A 26,971-nucleotide genomic window follows, 5' to 3' on the forward strand; every position below is an offset into this window, starting at 1 on the left:
CCCCCAGACATGGCCTAGCATTCCGGGGGCCGACCATCCCTGTCGAGACCCCCACTGGATTGGACCAGTGGTCTTCAAACTGTGGCTCACCAGAGAGCCTGGGGCACTGATTGAAAACACAGTTGGGGGGCACACCCCGGGGATCCCGATTGAGGCAGCATCACCGGGCTGCTCACTGCACATGTATGTGAGGCTGATGTTTCTGAGCATCTAAAACCCGTGACCTTGGGAACCAGGAGGTCCTCAGAGCTGGGGGTTCCTCACCATCTGCATCAGCCACCATGGGCTGCTGCTGGACTGGCGGTGTCCCCCGCCCCTGCCCCCAGCGTAGAGAAGAAGTGGTGTGAGTTGCAGCTGTTGGTGGTGTGGGAGGCCTGGGCCGGCGGATCCCTGGCCGATGGGTGCTGTAAATACTTGTGGTCACCGCGCGTGGCTGGGGGAGCCTGGGGAGCTATTCTGGGAAGGTGCTGTGGGGAGGGAAAGGCTCTTACCAGCTTGAAGGAGTCCTCCAGCTGGGCCAGCGCAGCCCTGGCCTGGAACTGGCCGTGCTGCAAGTGGCTCAGGGCGTGCTCAAAAGCCCGCTGGCGGAAGCTGGGGGCCAGGTCACCCAGACGCACAAAGTAGCTGCCGCGGTCAGCGGTGAGCACCTTTGGCTCAGGTTCGGAGGCAGCAAGCTGAGCTGTAAAGGAAGACAGAATTCCTCAATCCTAGAGGTCCCTGGAGAATCCAGGGCTTAGGTTTTACAGAAGCCAAGCCCCCCTGGGAGGTGGGCCTGGCTGTGCTGTTCTCACCTTGCTCCTCGGCATCCATGGGGTGGAAGATATCCCCCAGCTCTCCCAGCTCGTCCCGGAGCGTTGCAAAGCTCATGGCTCCTTCTTGTCCATGTGTGGTAGCCACATGCCCTGCATCCTCCCTGCCCAGGCTGGCCCCATGGGTGCCTGTTGCCACGGCAGTATCTTCTCTGGCAAGGTCTGGGCCTGCACACAGAGTGTCTGGGGTGCTGGATACCCCAGAGGACAGAGCCTCTTGGGGTCTCAGGATAGTTTGTTCCACTCCGTTGTCTGGGGCACTGTAACTGGTGAGTCCACTCTGGACACTGTCCTGGGTACCAGGTAACCAATTCTGGATGTTTTGCACTGCCCCTTTGGCCACACTCCCTGCCCCAGTGAGCCCAGTGGACACTGCATCTTTGGTGCCAGTCAGGATGGCCTTTGATGTGTCCATGCCAGTCTGGACAGCTCCTTTGGCTACATTCATGGCACCAGTCATCCCACTGCACACAGTGTCTTTGGTGCCTGTCAGGACAGTCTTAGTGGTGTCCAGGCCAGTCTGGACGGTGCCCTTGGCCACACCCAGTGCGCCTGTGAGCCCAGTAGATAGGGTGTCTTTGGTGCCAGTCAGGACAGTCTTTGATGTGTCCATGCCAGTCTGGACAGCTCCTTTGGCCACATTCATGGCACCGGTCATCCCACTGCACACGGTGTCCTTGGTGCCTGTGAGGACGGTCTTGGTGGTGTCCAGACCACCCTGGACAGCTCCTTTGGCCACATTCATGGCACCGGTCACCCCACTGCACACGGTGTCCTTGGTACCTGTGGCGATGTTTTGGGTCGTATTGAGCCCAGTTTGCATGGCCCCCTTGGCCATGTTCACTGCCCCCGTCACCCCAGTGGACACAGCATCCTTGGTGCCCGTGAGGACAGTCTTTGAGGTGTCCAGACCTCCTTGGACAGCTCCTTTGGCCACATTCATGGCACTAGTCACCCCGCTGCACACGGTGTCCTTGGTGCCTGTCAGTACAGTCTTGGTTGTGTCCAGGCCTGTCTGAACAGTGCCCTTGGCCACACCCAGTGCGCCTGTGAGCCCAGTGGACACAGTGTCTTTGGTGCCAGTCAGGACAGTCTTTGATGTGTCCATGCCAGTCTGGACAGCTCCTTTGGCCACATTCATTGCCCCAGTGAGCCCAGTGGACACAGCATCTTTGGTGCCTGTCAGGACGGTCTTGGTGGTGTCCATGCCAGTCTGGACGGTGCCTTTGGCCATGTTCATTGCCCCAGTGAGGCCAGTGGACACAGCATCTTTGGTGCCCGTCAGGACGGTTTTTGAGGTGTCCAGACCTCCTTGGACAGCTCCTTTGGCCACATTCATGGCACCAGTCACCCCACTGCACACGGTGTCCTTGGTACCTGTCAGGACAGTCTTGGTGGTGTCCAAGCCAGTCTGAACAGTGCCCTTGGCCATGTTCACTGCGCCTGTCACCCCAGTGGACACTGCGTCCTTGGTGCCCGTTAGGACAGTCTTGGTGGTGTCCAGACCACCCTGGACAGCTCCTTTGGCCACATTCATGGCACCAGTCACACCACTGTACACGGTGTCCTTGGTGCCTGTGGCGATGTTTTGGGTCGTATTGAGCCCAGTTTGCACGGCTGCCTTGGCCATGTTTGCTGCCCCTGTCACTCCAATAGACACTGCATCCTTGGTGCCTGTCAGGACAGTCTTGGTAGTGTTCAGACCGGTCTGAACAGTGCCCTTGGCCACATCCAGTGCGCCGGTAAGCCCTATGGACACAGTGTCTTTGGTGCCACTCAGGACAGTCTTGGTGGTGTCCATGCCAGTATGGACAGCTCCTTTGGCCACATTCATTGCACCAGTCATCCCACTACATACAGTGTCCTTGGTGCCTGTGGCGATGTTTTGGGTCATATTGAGCCCAGTTTGCATGGCTCCCTTGGCCACGTTTGCTGCACCTGTCACCCCAGCAGACACTGCATCTTTGGTGCCCGTCAGGACGGTCTTGGTGGTGTCCAGGCCAGTCTGAACTGTGCCCTTGGCCATGTTCACTGCCCCTGTCACCCCAGTGGACACTGTATCCTTGGTGCCCGTAAGGACGGTCTTGGTAGTGTTCAGACCGGTCTGAACGGTGCCCTTGGCCACACCCAGAGCACCCGTGAGCCCAGTAGATAGGGTATCTTTGGTGCCAGTCAGGACAGTCTTTGATGTGTCCATGCCAGTCTGGACAGCTCCTTTGACCACGTTCGCTGCCCCTGTCACCCCAGCAGACACTGCATCTTGGGTGCCCATCAGGACTGTCTTGGTGGTATCCATGCCAGTCTGGACAGCTCCTTTGGCCACATTCATTGCACCAGTCATCCCACTACACACAGTGTCCTTGGTGCCTGTCAGGACAGTCTTAGTGGTGTCCAGGCCAGTCTGGACGGTGCCCTTGGCCACACCCAGTGCGCCCGTGAGCCCAGTAGATAGGGTATCTTTGGTGCCAGTCAGGACAGTCTTTGATGTGTCCATGCCAGTCTGGACAGCTCCTTTGACCACGTTTGCTGCACCTGTCACCCCTGCAGACACTGCGTCTTTGGTGCCCGTCAGGACGGTCTTGGTGGTGTCCATGCCAGTCTGGACGGTGCCCTTGGCCATGTTCATTGCCCCAGTGAGGCCAGTGGACACTGCATCTTTGGTGCCCATCAGGACGGTTTTTGAGGTGTCCAGACCACCTTGGACAGCTCCTTTGGCCACATTCATTGCACCAGTCACCCCGCTGCACACGGTGTCCTTGGTGCCTGTGGCGATGTTTTGGGTCATATTGAGCCCAGTTTGCATGGCTCCCTTGGCCACGTTCGCTGCACCTGTCACCCCAGCAGACACTGCATCTTTGGTGCCCGTCAGGACGGTCTTGGTGGTGTCCATGCCAGTCTGGACGGTGCCCTTGGCCATGTTCATTGCCCCAGTGAGGCCAGTGGACACAGCATCTTTGGTGCCCGTCAGGACGGTTTTTGAGGTGTCCAGACCACCTTGGACAGCTCCTTTGGCCACATTCATGGCACCAGTCACCCCGCTGCACACAGTGTCCTTGGTGCCTGTGAGGACGGTCTTGGTGGTGTCCAGGCCAGTCTGAACAGTGCCCTTGGCCATGTTCACTGCCCCTGTCACCCCAGTGGACACTGCATCCTTGGTGCCCGTAAGGACGGTCTTGGTAGTGTTCAGACCGGTCTGAACGGTGCCCTTGGTCATACCTAGTGCACCTGTGAGCCCAGTGGACACAGTGTCTTTGGTGCCACTCAGGATGGCCTTTGATGTGTCCATGCCAGTCTGGACAGCTCCTTTGGCCACATTCATGGCACCGGTCATCCCACTGCACACAGTGTCCTTGGTACCTGTCAGGACAGTCTTGGTGGTGTCCATGCCAGTCTGGACGGTGACCTTGGCCACACCCAGTGCGCCCGTGAGCCCAGTAGATAGGGTGTCTTTGGTGCCAGTCAGGACAGTCTTTGATGTGTCCATGCCAGTCTGGACAGCTCCTTTGGCCACATTCATGGCACCCGTCATCCCACTGCACACGGTGTCCTTGGTGCCCGTCAGGACAGTCTTGGTGGTGTCCATGCCAGTCTGGACGGTGCCCTTGGCCATGTTCATTGCCCCAGTGAGCCCAGTGGACACTGCATCTTTGGTGCCCGTCAGGACGGTCTTGGTGGTGTCCATGCCAGTCTGGACAGCTCCTTTGGCCACATTCATTGCACCAGTCACCCCACTGCACACGGTGTCCTTGGTGCCTGTGGCAATGTTTTGGGTCATATTGAGCCCAGTTTGCATGGCTCCCTTGGCCACGTTCGCTGCACCTGTCACCCCAGCAGACACTGCATCTTTGGTGCCCGTCAGGACGGTCTTGGTGGTGTCCATGCCAGTCTGGACGGTGCCCTTGGCCATGTTCATTGCCCCAGTGAGGCCAGTGGACACTGCATCTTTGGTGCCCGTCAGGACGGTTTTTGAGGTGTCCAGACCTCCTTGGACAGCTCCTTTGGCCACATTCATTGCACCAGTCACCCCACTGCACACGGTGTCCTTGGTGCCTGTCAGGACAGTCTTAGTGGTGTCCAGGCCAGTCTGGACGGTGCCCTTGGCCACATCCAGTGCGCCTGTGAGACCAGTAGATAGGGTGTCTTTGGTGCCAGTCAGGACAGTCTTTGATGTGTCCATGCCAGTCTGGACAGCTCCTTTGGCCACATTCATGGCACCAGTCATCCCACTGCACACGGTGTCCTTGGTGCCCGTCAGGACGGTCTTGGTGGTGTCCAGGCCAGTCTGAACGGTGTCCTTGGCCACACCCACCACGCCTGTGACCCCCGTGGCCACAGTCTCCTTGGTGCCTGTGAGTGCAGACCGGGTCATGCCCAGGCCTCCTTGCACCACACCTTTAGCTGTGTCTACCATGTTGGCCATCCCGGAGGAGATGGCACCCTTGGTCTTGGACATCTTAGAGCACACCAGGTCCTTTGCCCCAGAGATCATCTGATAAGAAAGGACACATGTGGTCAAGAGGAGAGCTGGAGACACTTCGCACCCCAGACTTCGGCCAAACTGATCCCTCGTGTGCCTCAGGGAGAGGTACTGTCCCCCAGAACCCCTGTCGCTCACCTCCCACCCCAACATACTTTCCTCTCATGCTGGTATCCGGCCTCAACCAGCCCCTGTCCCAGTGCCAGATGGTCCCCATTGCTGATGGCAGGTCCCTACAGCTCCAGAACTCTTGCCAAAGTCCCCTGAACTTGGGCTCAGTGCCACTCATTGAATGACATAGTGTGTTCGCCCTGCTTACTCTTTACTTTTGGCAGATTTCAAACCTGGTTTCCCCGTGATAGTGGGGAGACCAAATCGCTCATTAAAAGGAACATCTTTAAGTAAGAGAGGAGAATCAACATTTAGAAGAGTAATAACTGCAAAAGGACAGGGACAAGTAATGGGTTTGAGTCCTGGGATCCCATCAGTGATTCTCATCATTTCTGACCTCCCGAAGGGTGGTTTCTCTAGTTAGTTAAACTGGCAAAGTGTGGCGGTGGTTTAGAGTTGCCAGCGTGCAGTTTCAAGCCTGAGTGTGCTGTTCGTAACCCAGGGCTCCTGCACTGGGGTGAATCTACCCCCAGGGGACACCGGGTGGCGTCTGTAGACGTCTGTGCTTGCCGCAACTCGGGGAAGAGGGTGCTCCTGGCATTGAGTGCACCCCCGTGCAGTGCCCGGGACGCCCCACAACCAGGACTCATCTGGCTCCAAACAGCCAGAGTGCTGAGGGGGAGGAGCCCAGAAATTTTATTCTTACCAGCACCCACCAGCATCATTTCAAGTGGGCATTTGGGCTCCCTGCCTGCGGAGAGCTGAGTTCGAATCTCAGCTCTCTGCTCCCCCCCCCGCCCCCCACTGTGTGACCTCAGGCTAGCCATGTCCCCTCTCTGAGCTTTGTCTAAAGCCTGGTGGCTAAAACAGCGGCTCCTTCAAGGATTGTGGAGGAAGGGAGTCAAGATGCCTGAAACACTGTGCAGGTAGTAGGTGATCAATTAATGTGAGTAGAGAGAGGCCTGGAGAGGAAGAGGGGGACCCTGCCAGGGTCTGTTTTAATCTGGCCTGGAGGGCCTCTGGCATTCTTCCCCTTTTGCTTTCCCCATCTGGCTGAGCTGAGGGCAGAGGGCAGTCGGTCAGACTCCACAGTAGGGGCTTGTGCTCGGTGAAGGAGTCGTAACAGGGCTCTGGCACCCTGCTGCAGCATCAGTCTCTCCGCTTGGCCAGGCCTTGGGGACGTGATAGCCCGGGAGGTCATCTGGGCAGCCTCCAACTGCCCAAGGTTCAGGTACTACACTACCACGCCTTGCTGTGTGACCTTTGGCAGGTGTCTTGCCTTCTCTGTGCTTCAGCTGCCATGTGGGGTACTATGGTTCCCGGGGCCGATTAACTATGAAGCACCATGCGGAAAGCACTTAGCCCAAAGCCCGACACATGGTGAGTTGCCCATGATGCTAGACAGAGCCAGGGAGCAGGGGGCCCTCTGTTGACCATGTGGAGCCTTGCTGTGCTGGGCAGGGAGGCGGGACTGTGCCCACGTTACAGATGGGCCAACAGAAGCTCGGAGGGGAACCAGTGCCTGGAATCTCACAGCAGGATGTACACGGGGGTCTGCCCTCTGCTTGGCCTGAGACAACCCCTCAGAAGGCAGGAACCAAAATATCCTGGGAGGGGCCCCAGAAGGCGGTGGAGGCTGTCAGTCTCTGCCAGCACCTCTCACCTTATCTGAAGGCGGCGGCAGCTTCTCCCCGCAGGCCGTCTGCTCCAGGTTGGTGGCTGCTGTGGGGACAGGAGGTGGTCAGGCAACCGGGAACGGCGAGGGACGTGGGCTGGCATCAGCCACCCTGGTGCCCGTTGCGCAATTGGTGGGCACAGTCTGAAAGGTCAGGAATGTCCCAGCCACCCTGCCAGGGACAGCAGGAGGTGACATCCATGGCCATGGGTCTGGCGCAGTCACTGGCCCTGCCAGAGGCTCCCCTGACCTCCAGGGTCTCGGGCTCCTAGAGCAGAAGTTCTCTGGAGTTTTCCCTGCCTGGGTCCCGGGTGCTGGACACTCCCCCGAGGGGGCCACAGGAAGAGGATTCAGGGCCCCACCCCACCCCTGCTGCAGCCCGGGTATGTGGAGCAGAAGTCAGCTGCCCGGGGCTCTGGGCCCAGAGTGAGGCCCGGTCCAGAGAGCAGCCCCAACCCCAGGCTCCCCTGCATTAGCCCCTCTGCAGCCCCAGGGCTGCCTGAAGGGTAGAGAGCCCCCCAGGCTGTGTGACCCCAGGTAAGCCAGTGCCCCTTTCTGGGAACGAGGACGGAAATCTTCAATGAGCTCAGACATGGGGAACACCCAGCCCCTGGTCCGTGGTGCGTCAGAAATGGGGTGGGAGGCAGGAGAGGCGTCAAGAAAGTAGGAGACATTGCAGGGAGACAGGCTGTGTTCACAACCCCACTGTTGCTGGTTATGCTACTTTGGGCCACTCACCTGCCGTACTGATGCCTCAGTTTCCCCATCTGGCGCTAAATGAGCATGCCAGCCTGTAGTGTCTATTGAGATGACGCTGACATATATGAACCGCCCCCAAATGGCCAAAAGCCCCTGCTAGGGGATTTCCTCCTGGGGCCCACCTCCAGAGCCCCTGCCTCCGTGGAGCTGTCCACTCACCCTCAGTCTGGGGCTGGCCGGAAGCGCCTGCTGGATCGGCCACGGGCCGGGACTCTTTCGCTGAACCGTGGGCACTGGCCATCAGGTTCCGGGCAGAGCTGAAGCCAGGCAGGGACCCCAAGAAGCTCCCCAGGGTCTACACGGGGCAAGGGGCAGCGTTAGCAGGGGCAGGCCTTGGGGGTAAGGTGGGGGAAAGCATCAGACAGCCCTGGGTTCCTGTGTCACCTCAGGCCCTGGTTCCTGGGTGACCCCAGGAAGGAGTCTGAGCCTCTCTGAGTCTCAGTTTCCTTGTCTGGGCAATGGGCAGAGTCAGTCTGCCTCCCACACAGAGGAGAAGGTCATTCTCTGGGTCTCCAAAGACCTTTTCCTTCCATGGCCCCCATTTCACAGATGGGGAAACTGAGGCCCAGAGAGGGGCCCCGCCTGGTTCAAGATCACACAGTGGGGAAGGAGCTGAGGGTTGCTCGAGCTCCCCCACTCCTACCCCACCCTCCAGCTTGGGACAGGATGGAAGTGTGTTCCATGGCTCTCAGAGCCTTCCCACCCCACCTGGGACGCCCCTCCAGGCCCCAGTACTGTGAAGGTCACCTTCCCAAGGTTCTGGGGGGCTCCCAGGCCCTGGCAGGGCTCTCCCCCTCTCATGCCTCCCCTTACCTTGCCCTTGGGTTTGGGAGGACCCCGACCTCCTTCGTCTTGAGCAGACATGGTAATAATACTCCAAGCGGCTGGAAGGGGGACAGAGAAGGTGTGTGACTAGGGGCCCCCCAGGCCTCCTGCCCCACGCCCATAACCCAAGCAGCCCCCCGACCACACCCCCAGCCCCAGCCTCACCCTGGCATTGCTCACCTGGAGTACGTGAGGGGCCCTCGGAGCCACAGGAGGCACAGCTGGCAGCCGGCTCTGCTCTCAGCTACCAGGCCTTATAGGGTCTGGGGCAGGCGCGGGCCCGGCCGGCAGAGGCAGGCAGCCAGCGGGCTGGGGGAGGGCCCTGGGCAGTCACGTGCAGCCTGCCCTGCCCAGCGTGGGCCCTGGGCCCAGCACCTTTCCCCTGCTATCAGCACCAGGCGGCCTCTCCCCACGGCACCCACCTCCACCAGGCTGAGGATTCTCAGGCCATCCCATGCCCCTGAGGCACTGCCTACATGCTCATCTCTGCTCCGCTGGGACACCTCGGCCAGTGAACATCCTTGGGCCTCGGTTTACCCTTCCAGACTCCTCACCATGGCCCACAAGGTCCTGCTTTCTCCTTGTCCTCACCTCCTCCAGCTCTCTCCCCCTCGCGCTCCAGTGCACAGGACTCCTCGCCATTCCTCCAATGCCCCAGGCATGGTGTTGCCCTAGGATGTTTGCACATGCTGTTCCTTCTAGGTGGAGGGCCGTTCCTCACAACACACAGCTCCCTCGCTCTCCTCCCTCAGGCCTGTTTTGTTCTCAGCTACGTCTCCTGCAACAGATTTGTACCTGGCATACACTCGGCATTTAATAAATGTTTGGCTAAATGAGCCAACTCATGGGACAGTTCTGAGTGCGAAATGTGGTCAAGCATGTGACCTGTTTACCCCAGTGCCTGGAACCCAGCAGGTACTCCACAAACATTTGCTTAGCATTGTCCAGGCAGAAAGAGAGGAACAGGGTCTCTCCTGAGCAGGGAGGGGATGCTTTGCTCTCCAGGAGGGACTTCCCTTCATAAATTAAGGCCAAATGCAGATGGATACAGGATGCCAAAAGAGCTGGGAGATCTTGGGAGTGAGATGCAGGCCTGGTGGGCTTGCGACAGCCCAGGGTGACTTCCTGGAGGAGGAAGTGAGAGCCAGAAAGTGGCAGGGATAGGATTCGAACCCAGTTCTGCTGTGCGCAGAGTGGGCTGTCTGTGGGTAGGTGCACAGGCCAGCAGAGGAAGGACACCCTCCACCGAGCTAAGTCTCCCCCATGCCTGCTCCTGGGACAGGGGTCCCAGTTGCGTGCTGGTGGAGGTAGAGGCAGACCCCGTTGGTGGCTCTGGGCACTGAGCTGGGAGGAGGGAGGGTTCAGACACAGCCTGATGACCCCTAGGTCATCTCCTTGGAGCCATCACTGTGTTTGCCAAACAGTTGGGGAACAAAACAGGATGTCCCCCAAACTCTGTCCTCCCAGCCAATGCTTCCCAAAGGTGGCAGGGGAGGAGGGAAACCCTGGGTGTGTCCCTCCCCTTCCCACAGGCTGCCACAGCGCAGTGAGGGCAGAGAAACCCCGCAAAGACAATTAAAGTGATCATAAATACCCAAGTCCTCTCCCCACAGCCCCCAGGGCTCCCACCTCCATGGGGGAAACCCTAGTCCTCCTCGTGACCCTGGCCCCTATCACCTCCCTGTCCTCCCCTCCTCCCTCTCTCCCCTCGACTCATTCTGCTCCAGACACATGGGCCTCCTCACTGTTTCTCCAACACACCAGCCCTGGTGCTGCCCCAGGGCCTTTGCACAGGCAATGCCTCCTGCCCAGAATGCTCGTCAGTCTTTGCTTATATGTCACCTCCTCTGAGAGGTCTTCTTGGATCCCCTTCTCCTATTTAAAAATACACACCCCTCCTCCTACCCTCGCATGCTCCCCATCGTCCATCCCTTTTATATTTTTCATCATCTACTAAAACTAAGACATAATTTACGTATTTTTCTTGTTTGTTGTCTGTCTCTCCAGCTGCATTGTAAGGTTCCAGAGAACAGGATTTTTTTTTTTAAAGATTTTATTTTTATTTATTTGACAGAGAGAGAGAGACAGCCAGCGAGAGAGGGAACACAAGCAGGACCCCGGGATCACACCCTGAGCCGAAGGCAGAAGCTTAACAACTGAGCTCCCCAGGCGCCCCCCAGAGAACAGGATTTTTATCTGGTTTGCTGCCTGCTTGGCACACAGCAGGTGCTCAACAGTATTTGTTTGTTGACCGAACAAACGAATGAACGGCAGCTTCTGGGTGTGAAGCATGTCCTAGGACTGAGCGCGGCCTCGTGACTTTCATACCCATCCCACGGAGGAGAAACGAGGGTCGGAGGAGGCAAGCAGACCCAGTTGTAGGCCAGGCTGAGACTCGACCCCAGGGCCTCATCCATCCCAAGATTTTTGCTCAGTCCATTATCTTTCCCTTCCCGCTGTCTCTGCCACACTGACTCCCCACTGCCATGCCTTTGCCCAAGCCGCTCCCTCTGCAAAATGCCCTTCCCATGTGCCACTCTACCCATCCTCACCACACCTGGCCCTCCGGGGGCCCCCAGCCTTGTGGGGGAAGAGAAGGCAAGGTTGCCTGTGGCTCTAAGTCCAGGTGGAAGGGGCTTGGAGTCCTAAGAAGGTGAGCTGTGGAGAGTCAGAGCTATCCCACTGGGGTGGAGTGAAGGAAAGCTTCCTGGAGGCAGTGGCATTGGGCCTGGTGTTTGAAGATGGATGGGATGTGTCCAAGAGATGGGCGGTGGGGTGGGAGAGGACTCCAGGCCCAGCCTGGGCACAGGCCTGGAGGTGGGGGGATATGCAGAGTTCGGTGGGAATGCGGCAACATCTGTGTAGGGGTTTCAACTGCGGTGAAACCGAAAGCTCCCAAATGCCAGGGTGAGGAGTTTGGATAGTTGGTCTGAGCCATGGAGGCTCCTCTGCAGGGGCGGGGAGTGACTCTAGCTAGTGGGAGTTAGTTCAGTCTCCCAGAGCTGCCCCTGGGCCAGGTCCTAGGAAAGCCAGGGGCCACCCTGACCTCATCACATTACACTGTGGTTTCCTAACACCCCACCCAGCCACAGGGGAGTCTCAGGGGCGGCCAAGAATTCGGTCAAAGGACGGGAAGGCCCCCAAGAGACTGGCCCATGGCCCTTTCCCTACCTCTGTCTGCCCCATCCTGACCAGTGCAGCTGGAGAAATCACAGCAAGATCAGCCCCTGCGGGTCTAGGGCGGTTGGCGTAGGAGGGGCTGCCCCGCCTGGCTTCTTCTTCCCTCTGATCCCATTCTCTGCAGTTTCCAAGAAATTCATTTATACTAAAGTGTAAATAGCTTCCGTTCCAGGAAGCTACATTTGGATGCCTAACACCAGTGGGCAGGGAGCTAGTGGTGGGACCCCAGACGGAATATCAAACTGGTCAGAGAGGCCTTCTCACTGCCTTCAAATCTCGACCCTTGGCTTGTGCCATGCAGGCATACACCTGAGCCCCCGGCACCCTGCAACTAGGACCCACCCCAGCCTGAACAGAGGCCAAAGGCCTTTGAACCACACAAAGCACCTTTATTCTGGAACACAAACCCCAAAGGGCAAAGCAAGTGGATCTGGCAGTTCCAGCTAATGCAGCTGGATATCTTCGGGGACCCCTCAGTCCAGGGTGTAGAGGTGGGGGGTGGAGGGTGCTCACTTTCCAAAACCCTAAGTAGAAGCCATTGGGCAAAATGTGTGCTTCTGTGGGGAGTTTTGATCTGCTTCCTGGGGTGCAGGGACGGGGGCCACAGACAGATGAACCCAGCTTGTGGCTAGTGGGACCCCAAGGGAAGGACTGGGGAGGGTCTGAGATCAGTGAGGCTGGTCTAGGATTCTGAATTCAGCCCCCCACCCCAACCCAGCACCTGGGTCAAGGCCCCAGCATGGGTGGTTAGTGCGTATGCACGGCCACTAGGGGGCAGCAGGGATCTCGGGATACAGGCGCGCCTCCTGCTTGCGGCCTCTGCTGCCCCATGGCCCCATCTGGTCAGAAGTCCAGCTCTGGCATCAGGGTGTGCTTGGGGCGGCTGGGGGGCGTGGGTTCCTCCTGGGGAATGTCCTCTGGGAGGGCTGGCCCGTCCCCGTGCTGGGCCTCCCAGGCTCTCTGCTGGGCCGGCCAGTCCAGGTGAGCCCAGCGGGGGTCAGGGCCCCCCACGACCTCGTCCACCAGAGTCTCCAGGTCAGACGGGGGCTCAGGCCGCTCCACAAGGATGGGCGCGAAGGGCCCCACCAGCCAGGGGAGGGGCACGGCCTGTACCACCAGCTCCAGCAGCTCGTCCACACAAGCATGGGCCCGGGCCACGCTGCCCCGGCTCTCGGCCAGGGCGGCGGCCGGCACGTCCCCGAAGCAGCGGGCGTCCGCGAAGGCAGACTGCAGGGCGTCCACACTGCGCCGCACCTCGGCCACCTTCTCCTGGGCGCCCGGGGGCAGGCCCCGCACGCTGGTCTCCAGCGCGTCCACGGTGCTCTGCAGCTCCTGCATCAGGCTCCGGGACAGCACCAGCGTCTCCAGCTCTGCCTGTGGGGGAGGGAGGGGCCTCGGATGCGCTCGCGCCCGGACCAGCGCCCCGCCTGTTTCTCCATGCACACTCCAGACAGCTAGCTCCACACTTGGTTTGAGACAAGCGGGAGCCCGGCTCCTGGCAACCCTGGGCAGATCCAGAACACCCCGACACACCCCCTGCTCACCTTCTCCCCACCACCCTACCTGGCTGCGGCGCCGGTGGCCATTCTCTGGGGAGCACTGGCTCCAATCCTCCCAAAGCTCGTGCACCTTCCTCCCAGGGCGGGCCGGGGCAGTGGGTGTCACCCCGCACTGCATGAGGTTGATCTGAGGGGATGGAGACCGTGGTGATCAGAGCTGGAGGGTCTGGGGGGAGCCAGCACCCTAGGCTGGATCTGGTCTTGATAAACATTTAGAGAACATCTTCCTGCAACCCTCCCCACCTGCTGATCCAGCCTGGCCCACCTGCCCGTTCTCTCCTCTGCTCTGGGTCAGACCCTGCGACCTGTGGGTCCCCTGAAGCTCAGACTCACTTTGGGACACACTTCCCTCCACCCCATGCCCCTGCCTGGTTCACTCCAGTTTAAGTTTCAATGTAGACGTCTCCCCCTCCAGGAAGTCTTCCCTCCTCCCCTCCTGGCTGGGCAGATTCCACAGCTCCTGGCATGTTCTCCGTCCTAACTCTGATCCCCCCCACTGGGCTGTGAAAGTCCTGAGGGGGCCACTGTGCCTTCGGTGCCCAGGACAGGGCAGGCATTAGGAGATAACTAGAAATACAGTGTGGTCCATCTGCATTCTGGAATATGATTCAGCCTGAAAAAGGAAGGGCATGTGGACACCTGCTACAACGTGGATGGACCTTGAGGACATTGTGCTCAGTGACAAACCGACACAGGCGCTCACACGCGCCCTCTGGTGGCTGCTGTGGGGAGGACAGAGTGGGGTCCAGAATGAAGGGGGCCGGGTATCAGGTATCAGATGCAGTTATGGGGGTTGAACCCGGGTGGGGGAAGAGGAGGGGGAGCTGTGAGCAGAGCTGGGCTGATGTGCGGGAAGCAAGAGCGGTGGACAAGAGGGGAGTCGAGGGTTGCTCTGGGTTTTGACCTGAGCCCCTGGAAGGATGGATGTTGAGATGCAGGAGGAGCAGGTTAGGGGCGTCTGAACTTACCAAGCTGAGTTAAGTGGGAGCTGCCGTGTTCCTTTGGAGTAGGAGGGATGGGCAGTGGGGGAAGAGGCTAGGACCTACAGGCGGCGGAGGACTGGGATTGGTGGCAGGAAAGCAAGGGAAGGGGTACTTTCTCTCTCTCCTGAATGACCCTAACTGCCTATAAATTCCAGCTCCTACTCCCCCCCCCACCCCCGCCGCCACCGGATGAAACCCTTCCTGTCTCCCCAGGCTGAGCCTTGACCCTCCTGAGCTGTCCCAGTCCCGTGTCCCCGCTCTGCCCCAACCCGGAACACACACAACTGGAGGCAGCTGAGCTCGGCTGTGCCTCCCCCTTCAGACCAGCTCAGGCCCAGGGACTCAGCTGGTACTCAGTTCATGCCTACTGGCCTGCATCACGGTGCGGGAGGGGACAGAAGGCTCTCACCAGCTCCAGCGTCTCCTGCAGCTCAGCCAGCGTGTCCTGGGCATGGTGTTTCTTCTGCCTCAGTTTCCCCAGGGAGTGTTCATACGCCAGGTGGCGGAGCCGCGCCGACAGGGAGCCCAGACGTACAAAGTAGCCCTGATGTCTCCTCTGCTCCTCCACGGAGCCCACTTCCGGGCCCTCAGCCTCGGCTGCCAGGGCCGCTGGAGGATGGGATGGGGGAGGTGTCAGCATGGTCACCCTCACCACATCTGCTCACCCTCCTTCTGGGTTGACAAGCCCATGGACTCCCAAATTTATCATTTTCCTTTACCAATATCAACTCACTTAACCTTCCCCAAAACCTATGACGTAGGCGCTACTATTAGCCCCATTTACAGATGAGGAACACTGAGGCAAAGGGAGATGAGTGCCATGGTATGCAAAAGGCGGACCCGGGAGTCCAGCCCAGGCACTCTCAACCCTCTGCTAAACGGGCTGTGAAGACTCTCTTACAAGTGCTTGGCACACAGTAGGTGCTTCATAAACGCCGTCAGCCTTCCTGCAGAGGAGGGAGTGTCTCGGCACATTCCTCTAGCGCTTTCATAAAGCAGGGGTTGAGAAGACAGATCGTCTCTGAGATTTTATTTTTGAAGTCCTCTCTACCCCTCAACGTGGGACTCGAACTCACAACCCCGAGATCAAGAGTCGCATGCTCCCCCGACTGAGCCGGCCAGACACCCCGGGAGAGGGCAGCTGCCATTCAGCCCGAGTGTTTAGTGTTGGAGGACAAGCCACAAACCAGGATTGGGAGGGGACAAACTGATGTTAAATGCATGAGATGGAGGTAAACACTCTAGAGGCGCTGCCTAGGCCCGTACTACAAACAGGAGGGCCACCAGTTTGGGGCCATCGCCCTCGAGTCTCTAAGCCCCGTACACGCTTAGGGTCTGCGCGGTCTGGCTTCCAGCAGGATGTGGGTCGGGGGGCCGTGGACGTGGATGGGGACATCAGGCCTGGGCTCCAGCTCGGTGTTTCCTGATGAACTGCTGTGTGGCCCTGCCCACGTCCTGGACTTCTCTGACCCGTAACCTCCGGGGATGCGGACAGGGCAGAAGGATTCAGGGGCAGGCCAGGGCGGGAGGGTGCCGGCCTCACCGAGCTCGTCCTCAGTCATGGGCAGGAAGTGGTCCACCAGCTCCTCCGACTTGCCCAGCACGACGTCCACGGCGTGGCTCACGGAGCGCTTCAGCTCCACGCTCCAGCGGCGGCTCTGCCGGGCCAGGCCCACCACGCCCGTCACACCACTGGCCACCGTATCCTTGGCCGAGGTCACCACCTGGTGGGAGGGGGCCCCTTCCAGATTTTGGCTCCCTTCTCTCTGCCCGGTTCCCCAGGGCTGGGTGTCAAGGGGTCCCTGGCCCCTCCTGGCTCTGGGCCTCAATTTCCCCTCTATACAATGGAGGAAAAGAAACGTTCTCCCCCATGGGGTTGTTGAGGGGATGATGGGCCCCAACTGGCGTATCTTAAGCGCTCGATACACTCGGGTGCTGATTATTTTAATTTGGCTGGTGTTTTTTAAGTTGGGCCAAAACCTGACTCAGCCCTCCCCCTGCCCCCACCCCGGGTCTGGCTGGCCCAGGTGTCCAGGCTGGCCCCGGGGGAGGTTGTGCTGCTCCCTCCCAACTCCACCCCTCCCTGGGTCCCCACAGCACCGTCTCCGAAGGTTGCTGGAGAAAAGGCAGCTTCTCCTCCAGCTTGTCCAGGCCCCTGCAGGCGAGATTGTTCACTGTGGCCACTGGAGGGGAGAGGCAGGGAGTGAGAGCAAGACAGGTAGGGAGAGGTAGAGGGAGGCCTGGGCCGCCCTGCGAGGGGCTGGGGACCCTGAGGTTGTGGGTGGGGGACCAGGCTGGACCCCATCTCCACTGCCCTCCCTGCCTCAGCCCTGCCACTGGGCTGCCACCAGCGCCAAGGTGACTCCTCGCTCATGCATGGCTCAGACGCCCTGGCGAGCAGGCTCAAGGTCATGCAAACTGGCAGAGGAGGAGGCAAGGGAGGCCCTGAGCTGGGACCCTCAGGTGACACCCTTCCTCGGTCAGATGTGGATCCAAGGGTCTTTCTGCCCCACACCCACCTCTGTGCCAGATTGGACGCCTCGGCTGGCCCCAGGAGTCCGGGGAGATGTGGGGCTTGGGACATATGGGGGCAACGACAGAGAGGTAGACAGGGAAGGAGGTGGACAGGCAAAGGGACCTGAGGTATGTCGGGCCACTCAACAAGGGAAGACATCAAGACGCACAGAATGGGGACAGAAAGAGGGGGGCCCCAGGTAAACAGCTAAGGATGGTGGTCCAGGAGATCAAACCACAGAGGGATGCAGTGGGGGGGTGGGCAGGCAGAGAACAGGAGATGGCGCTGGCAGGACTGGGGGAGGGTGAGACGGGTGGATGGGGGTACAGGCAGGTGGACGGACTAATGGCATACACGGTAGGTAAGACTGAGGAGGTCCCAGCTCAGCAGGTCCCTTCCAGAACATGTCATGCGGCTGGAGCAGGGGAGGACGAAGCAGTGGGACAAACCACAGGACCCACGGTCACGGGCTGGGTAGGGGGACTCACGCTGGGGCTGCAGGTGGCTGAGCAGCGGCTGGGCGTGGTCCAGGGCGCGGGTGGTCAGGCCACACACGCAGTGCTCAGCCAGGCGGCAGGCGGAGCCCAGCAGCGGGTGCCTGTCCTTAGCCGCGCTGTAAGCATCGAAGACCGCGCTGCACGTGCTCCTGACCAGCGGCAGGGCCACCACACGCTGCACCACGTTCTGCGGGAAGAGGCAGCATCAGAGGGGCCCCCGGGGGTGTGGGGAGCTCAGCCACACCTCAGTCCACCTTCCCTCTCTGGGCCAGGATGACGAGGCGGGGTGAGAGCGTTGGGGAGACTGCACACGTAACTTGGGGCTTTGGCCTCCCCATCTGTAAAATGGGTTTCTAGGGCTGGCAGATTCGCACAGCCAACGGGCGGGAAGTGCAGGGAGCAGGGACCGGTGCAGAGTCTGTATGGCGATGCTGCGGCTTGTGCTGCTGCTGAGGACAGTGCCCCGGTGGTGGACACAGGGACAGGTACCAGCAGAGACTCAGAGGCAGGGGAGGGAGAGACGCTCCCCGCCCCCGGCATCACTGTGCCCCTCTGGGAAATGGGTAGCCGATGCCACCCCCTCCATGGTCCAGCAAGGATAGGAAGGAAAGGGGGTACCTGGTCTGACACTGTCGCAGAAGGGATATCCCCCTGCCCTGGCCTGTGCCCCTGCTCCGTGGGTGGGGCAGCCTCTCACCTGCTGGTTCTGTTCCCACAAGCTGGTTCTGGGGGGGTGAGCAGCCTCATCTTCTGACATGCCTGCTGCCAACACCCTGAGGGGCAGGACAGAGTGAGACGGGCCTCTACACACCAGCCCTCCTGGGTCCTGCCCAGGCCTTTGGTTCTGTCCCCCTGGGCTTTGTGACTTGGGCAAGTATTGTTCTCTCTTGGGGCCTCAGTTCCCTCAAAATAGGGTAATGATGGGGCGCCTGGGTGGCTCAGTTGGTTGAATGTCTAACTCCTGGTTTTGGCTCAGGTCATGATCTCAGGGTCCTGAGGCCTGTGTTGGTCTCTGTGCTCAGCAGGGGGTCTGCTTGAGATTTTTCTCCCTTGACCTCTGCCCCTCCCCCGCTTGCATACACACACACACACACACACACACTCTCTCTCTCTCTCTCTCTCTCTCAAATAAATAAGTAAATCTAAAAAAAATAGGGTAATGATAATACCTACTTCACAGTGTCCTGAGGGACAGGGACAATGCAGGCACAGGGCTCTGCACACAGTAGGTGCACACTAGAGAGGTCTGGCAAGGTGGGGATACTGTAGTGATTCAAAGCATGGACTCTGGAGAGAGAAAGACCTGGGTTCAAATCCTGCCATTACCTGCTGTGTGACTTTGGGCAAGTGCCTTCACCGCTCTGAGCTGTTTCCTCTTCTGCGAAAGAGAAGAGGTCCCTGCTGCCCCTGCCCTCCCCCCGACTCACCCTTCCTGGACAGAACTGCACACGCAGCCCCTGCAGGGGTGGAGGTGGTAGCTGCAGAATCCCGATAAACCCACAGACTGACAGGGAAACTGAGGCGGACAGCAGGTCCATGGTGTTTCCAGGGCCACTCATCTAAGCAGACTCAGAGTGGGGAGTTCGACCTGAGACTCCTCGCTCGCAGCTCTTCTCTTATCCCCACCCTGTGCCCTCAGAGCCCTGGTCCCCGCCCAACTGGGTCCTGAGCTTCAGCCAACTGGGCCAAGGGTCTCGGCCACCTGCTCCGACCCGTCATCCCCCTCCCCTCTCACGCTGCCGGATCCTCTCCCGCCCACCTGATCTGGAGATCCCAAACCTGCGGGGCTCTCCTGGACGCCCTCCGCGTGGCACTCACCTGGGCACGCGCAGCCGCAGCCCCCAGTACCGCTGCAGACCCCAGACTTGGGCTCCAGTCTCCGCCCACCGCTGGCCCCGCCCGCCTTATAGAGGCTCGGGGGGAGGGGCCTTCGGGGACTGACCAATGGGGCGGGGCAGTGCGGAGGCGTGTCCTAGGGGCGGGGCTCCAGCCCACCCTCCCCAACCCGCGCGTTTCTTTCGGGCTCGGGATGGCCTCTGTGATTGTCATAGTTACTTAAGAACGCTGGATGCCCCAGGATTGAGCTACTTCCGTTGGCCGCTTTTGGCCACCTGTCACCCTGCTGTTGACGCGGAGACAGTGGAGGATGGTCCCAGCCCCCACCGCCTCACCGAGGAGTGACCTTGGACGAGTCCTCAAGGTCTTTCTTGTTATTTTAAAACTCTGCTATTTAACTCAGCCAGGATTCAGGCCGGCTCAATCCCTTGGATCCCCATTTTACAGATGAGCAAATCGAGGGATCCAATTCAAACCCGGCTCTGCCAGATTCCAAGCCCCTCCCTCGCTTTCATTATCATGCTTGGAATGACCACCAATGTGGGCATGACCCTTCTTCCAGGGAGCATTCCCCCAAACACCCAGAGGTCCCCCCCAGATCTGACTCTGGCTCCCAATATGCCCAGCACCGTGTCAGCAGGTGGCCCAAGGTTCTGAGTTGGATGAACACAGGCTCCTATGCCTTCAGCTCCACCCAGTCTTCCCAGGCCTGCCCTAGGTGGCTATCCCCTGGGTTGTCACAGGCCAGCATGACAAATTGTTTGGAGACCTGAAGCAATCTGGTTTAATTTAAACCTTCCCCAGGACACGAGCTCTGGCAGGAATCCACCGGTAAAATGATACTCTGGGCAATGGTCAGTGTTTTATTTCCAGTTAAGTCCTGGGTGGGGGGAGGGGGAGGAGGAGCCACGGGCCATCAGATCCCAACTGCCATCCTTTTGGAAGCTCATGTCCTGCACCCCAGGCCCTGGGTCAGGGCTCTTTTTCCTTTTCCTTCCTCCTGGGGAGGACTAGGAAGTCAGCCTGGAAGATGTGCTGAACACAGTGAGTTAGTTCAGCACTCCAGTTCCATTCCACAGCTATTTATTAACCCCTCGGGCCCGACCCCAAACTGAATGATGCTGGCTATGAGGGAACCCAGCCCCGCATTCGGAGAGGCCCCCCCCCAAAGTGGGGGAGGCAGAACCAGACAGAGACAACCCCCCAGTGTAGCCAGCGCTGGGCCAGAGGGAGGCGCAGGTTGAGGGAGCCTGGAGACCAAGAGGTCTGGAAAACAGGGGAAGACATTCTCTTTTCTTTTTCTTTTCTTTTAAGTAGGCTCCATGCCCAGCGTGGGGCTTGAACTCACGACCCTGAGATTAAGAGTCTCATGCTCTACCGACTGAGCCAGCCAGGTGCCCCCAGGGAAAGACCTTCTTGGAAGAGGGTACAAGGAGGCTGGAGAGCCCAATGTGCACTTGGGGCAGCGTGGGCCAAGCCACTCTAGAAAGCCGAAGGGGAATTATTTGCTAAGTACCGTGCAGTGTGATGACAGGCCTGCCTCCCCACCCCAGCCCCAGGCCTCAGTGGGACTCAGCTGCTTCCAGGAGCAGCTGTCCCTTTGAGGCTTCAGGCCCAGCACAGCGTGTGGCATTCCGGGAGAACATCTTGTCTCTGTTGGCCACGAGCCACCCATAGAGGTCGTCCAGGTTCTGATCACAGATCCAGGGATTCCCAGAGATGTCGAAGCCGTCCTTCATGTCCCGGGTGGGCTGCCCCAGGGATGTCCAGAGCCCCTGGGGCACGCTGGTGAGCAAGTTGTTGGAGAGATCGAGCATGTCTAGTTGCTGCAAGCCTCGGAAGGCGCCGGCTGCCACTGTGGCCAGCCTGTTGTCGTTCAGGAAAAGGTAGCGCAGGTCTGGCTGGGGTGCCAAGAGCCCCTCTCTAAGCACCTGCAATCTGTTGCCCTCCAGGTGCAGCCTTTCCAACTGCAGGGGGCCCCTCAGAAGGTCAGGGGGCAAAGTCTTCAACTGGTTATCGCTGAGGTCAAGGAAGCGCAGGGAGGTGACATTGGCCAACAGCCCCGGGGGCAGTGTCTGGAGGCGGTTCCCGGATAGGTCCAGATGCACCAGGGCTTTGAGCCCCTGCAGCCACGAGGGCTCCAGGATTTCCAGCCGATTCTCTTTCAGCACCAGGGTGTGGAGAGCGGCTGAGGCCTGGAAGAGGCCGGGGGGCAGCCGGGTCAGGGCGTTGCGGGTGAGGTCGAGCACCCTCAGCAGAGGCGCTGGCAGCAGGAGCTTGGGCGAGAGGCTCTGCAGCTGGTTGGTGGAGAGGTGCAGCTCCTGGAGCCTAGACGCACCCTGGAGGGTGTCTGGCCTCAGCTGCGTGAGGTTGAAGAACTCCACCACCAGGTAGACGGTGTTGGCTGGGAAGCGGTGAGGGAGTTTGGCAGGTGGGTGGCAGGAGACAGAGCTGCCATTGCTGGACTCGAACACCAAGCAGGTGTCATGCTTTGGGGTGACATCCTGGGCTGAGGCCACGCATAGCAGCAGCAGGAACAGTGTTCCAGAAAGGTGGGAGCTCAGGTGTCCCCGGCTGCAGGCAATGATAGAAGATACGCCTTGCTTGGTGAAAGCGTCCCCAGACTCAGCCAACTATTTCCTGTCTCCATTTCCAGCGCCCTGGAAGATCCCACCCCATGGCTCCCCCGGTCTCGTGCACTCACCCCCTGCTCCTCTCCTGGCTTCCATTCTCACCCCGCCCCCCGCAGCCGCCAGAAGTAGCTGCTGTTCCAGAGAGCAGTCTCTCCGAAAACTGAGTTTCTCAGTCTGACCCATAAATGCTACCCTTCCTCATGGCCAGCCCAGCCCCACCCAGCTGTTAATTATTTACAGTCAAATTTGCTAATTTCTTGCTAATTTCTTCTGTTCTGGCCTGTTTTCTGGGTCATTCCTTATCTCTCTGGCTCCACATATTGAAGCCAGGGCCAGTGAACTCCTACTTATCCTGCAAAGCCCCAGCCCCAATACTCCCTTTCCCATGAAGCTCTCTCTGACTTTCCCAAGGTTTCCCCTCTGGCCTCCTCCTCTTTTCGTCCAAACAAGGTTATGTTTCTTTCTCTGATGGAGCTGCAGCTCCGTCTCACTCCGAAGTGCTTGGGTACAACCCAGGGCTCCCGAAGGAACTCTGAACGTGGAAAGTGCATCCTGCTTTGTGCAGATCTGGGACAGGCATTTGGCCTGGGGATGGGGTGGTTTACAGTGGGAACCATAATCCTTGGAGGGCTGGCACTTCTGCCCTCCCGGTCCCTCCAGTGGGCCCCTGATGGGGTGTCAGTCGGGTGGTGTTGGCGGGCCTCCAGCTCTCTGTCTGACCTGGGGAGCACCTGGGAGTTCTGTAGTGAGTGTGTGTACAAGAGCGTGTCTGTCTGTAGTTGCAGCCTGTCCGTCCGTCCCAGCCTGCAGATCTACGTTTACCCTGTGACTTCAGTGCATCAGACAGAACTGTCTAGTATCCAGGTCTGCCCACCATGGGCGGGGTGGGGGCTTACCTCTGGTTTTGCTCTGGGCTCCAAGAGGACATGACGGCCTCTCTCTTTTCCATCTGTGTACCCTTTGCTGGTAAGGTAGCCTTATATCTGCCGGGACTGGGGCAGGGCCACCCACCCCAGGGAAGTCCTCACCCACATCCTGTTCCCTGTTCCCGTCAGTGGCTGGACCTGAGCCAGGCAGGGGAAAGGGAGTGGTCAGAATTGCAAAATTCCTTCCTGGCAGGGAGAGGTCAGGAGGGGGGTTGCCTGCCCCTTTCTCTGCTGCTTCTACCCAGTTTTTCAGTCCCCTGATTCCTGCTTTTGGGGAGTGGGTACCCAAGAGTCTCCGGGGCTGAATCCCTGCTTCCCCCAATCCAGGAATCAAGGATCATGTTTGCAAGGCACCATTCCTGGGGGTTAGGGACAGCTCTTTAAGCAAAAGATACGCTTTACAATAAATTTGAGCAACCAGAAAACTCAGTGAAGAGAACAAAAAGCACTTGTCTTGAGTTCATGACAGATTGTTGTTGGCCTTTTTTTTTTTTTAATGAAACAATTTCTAGAAAACTGATTTCAAAAGCAAGCGATGCCCAAAGTCTCCACAGTCTTTGAACAACGGCCTAGGAGGGACAACACCTGGCTCTGGCTCTCAGCTCTGCTAGGAATGGCTTTATTTTGTGATCTTGGGCAAGTGGCTTAACTTTTCTTGACCTCAGTTTCCATATCTGTGAAGTTGAACTCAGCCTCCAAGGGCCCCTTGTTCTCTTTCTTTCTTCATCTGAAGCTAACGTGCTATTTGTTTTGAATCTTTCTTATTCCTAATAAATGCATTTGGAGGCTACGAATTTCCCCTTGAGAACTGCTTTGGCTGCAGCTCACGGGTTTGGCTATTCAATGCTTTCATTTCTGTTGCGTTCTAAACTTTCAGGTGTGATGTGTTATCTTTACCTGCACCCAGGGCTCTCATCACGCCTGGCCATGGCTTCTTCTCCCCAGCCCAATCTCTGAAGAGTTTTGTCTCTGTTGAGGTGTGAGAATGAATATGAGTTCTGTCTTGTGGACACATAGGTTCAGAGACAACCATGCAGGCTGACCATGACAGGCATAAAGAAAGACAGACGGATATCCTCATGAATACACAGATACAACACGGAGATGGGTGAAAATACATAGACGCACACAGAGACACAGACAAGCCAGGACACGTCAGACAGAATAATAGATCCATAGAGTTGGACACACAAAAACAGACACCCACAAAATAGGCAAAGGACCTAAACAGACAGTTTTCCAAAGAAGACATCTAGGTGGCTAACAGGTACATGAAAGGTGCTCAACACCACTCATCATCAGGAAAATGCAAATAAAACCCCAATGAGGGGCGCCTGGGTAGCGCAGTCGTTAAGCGTCTGCCTTCAGCTCAGGGCGTGATCCCAGCGTTCTGGGATTGAGCCCCACATCAGGCTCCTCCGCTGGGAGCCTGCTTCTTCCTCTCCCACTCCCCTGCTGTGTTTCCTCTCTCGCTGGCTGTCTCTCTCTGTCAAATAAATAAATAAAATCTAAAAAAAAAAAAAACCCAATGAGATATTACCTCACACTTGTCAGAATAACTAGAATCAAAAAGACAAGAAATAACAAGGGTTGGCGAGGATGTGGAAAGGAACTCTTGGGTACTGTTGGTGGGAAAGCCAATTGGTTCAGCCACTGTGGAGAGCAGTATGGAGGCCCCTCAAAAAATTAAAAGTAGGTATATATGATCCAGCTAATCCCACTTCTGGGTATTTATCCAAAGAAAACAAAACAGTAACTTGAAAATATATATGTATTCCTTGTTTGTTGCAGTATTATTCACAAGAGCCAAGACATGAAAACATTCTAAGTGTTATCGACAAATGGATGGATAAAGAAGATGTGGTTTTAAAAAGAAAGAAAGAAAGAAAGAAAGAAAAAGAAAGAAAGAAAGAAAGAAAGAAAGAAAAAGAAAGAAAGAAAGAAAAAGAAAGAAAGAAAGAGAAAGAAAGAGAAAGAAAGAAAGAAAGAAAGAAAGAAAGAAAGAAAGAAAGAAAGAAAGAAAGAAAGAAGGGGCGCCTGAGAGGCTCAATTGGTTAAGCGTCTGCCTTCGTCTGCCTTCGGCTTAGTTCATGATCCTGGAATCCCAGGACTGAGTCCTGTATCGGGCTCCCTGCTCAGTGGGGAGTCTGCTTCTCCCTCTGCCCCTCACCTTGCCCATGGTCTCTCTCGCTTGCTCTCTTTCTCTCTCTCAAATAAAGAAAACCTTGAAAGAAGAAAGAAGAAAGAGAAAGAAAGGAAAGAAAGAAAGAGAGAGAGAAAGAAAGAAAATGTGACATACACATACACTGGAAAATTATTCAAAGGTAAAAAAAGAAGAAAATGCTGCCATTTGCAACAATGTTATTGAATCTTGAGGGTATTACCCTAAGTGAAATACATCAGGCAGAGAAAGACAGATACCATATACTCTCAATTATATGTGGAATTAAAAAAACCCGAAACCGAGAGCAGGATGGTGGCTGCCAGGGGCTGGGGTTGCAGGAAATGGGAGCTGTTGGTCTAGGGCTACAACCCTGCAGTTCTAAGATGAGAACATCCAGGAGGCGTCATGTACGACATGGTGACTGTAGTTACCGTGACCGTACACAGTAACGTTACATACTTGAAAACTGCCGAGACAGTAGCTCTTAAATGTTCTCATCACTTCCGCCAGGAACGGATTTATCGTGGTGACCCTAGTGCAATATCTACATACATCAAGTCACCGAGTCGCACACCTGAAACGTACACAATGCCGAACATCAAACCTCTGTCAACCAGGCTGAAGAAACAGGGGCGCCTGGGTGGCGCAGTCGTTAAAGCGTCTGCCTTCGGCTCAGGGCGTGATCCGGGTGTTCCGGGATCGAGTCCCACATCGGGCTCCTCTGCTGGGAGCCTGCTTCTTCCTCTCCCACTCCCCCTGCTTGTGTTCCCTCTCTCGCTGGCTGTCTCTCTCTCTGTCAAATAAATAAATAAAATCTTAAAAAAAAAAAATCTTAAAAAAAAAAAGGCTGAAGAAACAGACACACACAGGTTCAGGAGATGCTAAGGGACGTCATCATCTTTGCTTACTATGCTAACAATCTCCCCCACGACAAGGGGGAACCGGATCTGTTTTGTCCACTGCTCAGTCCCCAGAGCCCAGCATGCAGGAGGCGCTTCGTGGACCAGGGTGGGAAGGAGGGAGTGTGCGTAAAGGCATAGCGCTAAAGAGATCTCTTAAAGTGAAATCAGATCCCGCCCCCTGCTTAAAATCCTCGGATGGTTTCCTGTTCCACTAAAATAAAATTCATTAGGCTGGGAGGGGGATAGGATGGGGAGTTCATGTTTAAAGGGGACAGAGTTTTTCTTTGGAAAGCTGCAGAATTTCTGGGGATGGATGGTGGGGGTGGGTGCCCAGCGGTGTGAGTGTGCTTCATGCCACTGAACTGTGCGCTTAAAAAGGGTTCCAAATGGGGCGCCTGGGTGGCTCAGTCGTTAAGCGTCTGCCTTCGGCTCGGGGTGTGATCCCGGGGTCCTGGGATCGAGCCCTGCATCGGGTTCCCTGCTCCGTTGGGAGCCTGCTTCTTCCTCTCCCACTCCCCCTGCTTGTGTTCCCTCTCTCTCTGTCTCTCTTTCTCTGTCAAATAAATAAATAAAATCTTAAAACGAAACAAAAACACAAACACAAAATGGTTCCAATGGTGCATTTGAATTTATGTGGATTTTACCACAATAAAAAAAGTTTACACTCCTCATCTGCCTGGAGCCCTGTCCCTCCTCTCCCTCCTCATCTGCACCTGCTTCTGCCCAGCCCTCCTCGTGCTGCTGGGGGCCACTGTGGCCATCTTTCCCCTCCTCCAAGCCCCTTCCCACCGAGGGGCTTGCACTGGCTGCTCCTTCTGCCTGAGCACCTTCCTGCAGCTGCTTCCTCACGTCACCTCTCAGCTCAAGTGTCACCTCCCCCACAGGCCCTCTTCAACCATCCCCACCCTGGCACATTATCTGGCCCAATCTTCGCTGCGCATATCGCTACTGCAAAGCCCGTCCTAATTCGTGTGTATGGGGCCGGTGTGGTGTCCCCCCACTAGGCCGTGAACTCCATGAGGACAGGGATCTTCGTCCCCAGCAGTGCCTGGCACGTAGCACACTAAATATTTGCCCGAGGATGAATCAGAAACTGGCCCCATCCAGATGAAGATACCGC

General features: G+C 57.6%; 3 protein-coding genes, 1 long non-coding RNA gene and 1 other non-coding gene across 11 annotated transcripts in view; 1 reads left to right on the plus strand and 4 right to left on the minus strand.

The window, feature by feature from the left end:
* Positions 1–9,436, minus strand: part of PLIN4 (perilipin 4) — a 13,223-nt gene extending 3,787 nt beyond the window's left edge. The window contains exons 1-6 of one of the 2 annotated variants that reach the window (XM_026481105.4): positions 8,837–9,436; positions 8,645–8,715; positions 7,991–8,126; positions 7,061–7,119; positions 792–5,298; positions 492–679 (exon numbers count right to left, since the gene is read on the minus strand). In XM_026481105.4, coding sequence (XP_026336890.2) covers positions 492–679; positions 792–5,298; positions 7,061–7,119; positions 7,991–8,126; positions 8,645–8,695 — 4,941 coding nt within the window. In that variant the 5' untranslated portion in view covers positions 8,696–8,715; positions 8,837–9,436. The remainder of the gene's footprint in view (positions 1–491; positions 680–791; positions 5,299–7,060; positions 7,120–7,990; positions 8,127–8,644; positions 8,716–8,836) is intronic. The other variant, XM_044377998.3, reaches the window with a different exon arrangement.
* A 2,768-nt stretch (positions 9,437–12,204) lies between these two features.
* On the minus strand, positions 12,205–19,308 carry PLIN5 (perilipin 5). 6 transcript variants are annotated; one of them, XM_026481129.4, is made up of 10 exons: positions 19,209–19,282; positions 18,818–18,949; positions 18,564–18,677; positions 18,088–18,163; positions 17,382–17,577; positions 16,479–16,561; positions 15,922–16,102; positions 14,788–14,987; positions 13,400–13,522; positions 12,205–13,210 (listed from the first exon to the last, which is right to left on the minus strand). In XM_026481129.4, the coding sequence occupies exons 4-10, from the start codon at positions 18,145–18,147 to the stop codon at positions 12,680–12,682; spliced, it is 1,374 nt and encodes a 457-aa protein (XP_026336914.1). In that variant the 5' UTR covers positions 18,148–18,163; positions 18,564–18,677; positions 18,818–18,949; positions 19,209–19,282; the 3' UTR covers positions 12,205–12,679. The 6 variants fall into 6 exon arrangements, with proteins under 6 accessions (XP_026336914.1, XP_026336913.1, XP_044233938.1 ...); XM_026481128.4 differs by lacking the exon at positions 18,818–18,949 and having other exon boundaries at positions 19,209–19,308; XM_044378003.3 differs by lacking the exon at positions 18,818–18,949 and having other exon boundaries at positions 18,560–18,677; positions 19,209–19,308.
* Positions 19,309–20,076: 768 nt separating this feature from the next.
* On the minus strand, positions 20,077–22,861 carry LRG1 (leucine rich alpha-2-glycoprotein 1). Its single transcript, XM_026481133.4, has 2 exons — positions 22,756–22,861; positions 20,077–21,800 (listed from the first exon to the last, which is right to left on the minus strand). Exons 1-2 carry the CDS (start codon positions 22,806–22,808, stop codon positions 20,789–20,791), a joined length of 1,065 nt encoding a protein of 354 aa, XP_026336918.2. The 5' UTR covers positions 22,809–22,861; the 3' UTR covers positions 20,077–20,788.
* Positions 20,550–20,622, minus strand: TRNAK-CUU (transfer RNA lysine (anticodon CUU)). The gene has a single exon. It is a non-coding gene; the product is annotated as a tRNA-Lys (tRNA).
* On the plus strand, positions 21,527–26,512 carry LOC130543585 (uncharacterized). Its single transcript, XR_008959047.1, has 2 exons — positions 21,527–21,616; positions 24,577–26,512. It is a non-coding gene; the product is annotated as an uncharacterized LOC130543585 (long non-coding RNA).
* The last annotated feature ends 459 nt before the right edge of the window (positions 26,513–26,971 follow it).

The sequence above is a fragment of the Ursus arctos genome, unplaced genomic scaffold, assembly GCF_023065955.2.
Source record: "Ursus arctos isolate Adak ecotype North America unplaced genomic scaffold, UrsArc2.0 scaffold_14, whole genome shotgun sequence".
In the NCBI taxonomy this organism is placed as follows: Eukaryota; Metazoa; Chordata; class Mammalia; order Carnivora; family Ursidae; genus Ursus; species Ursus arctos.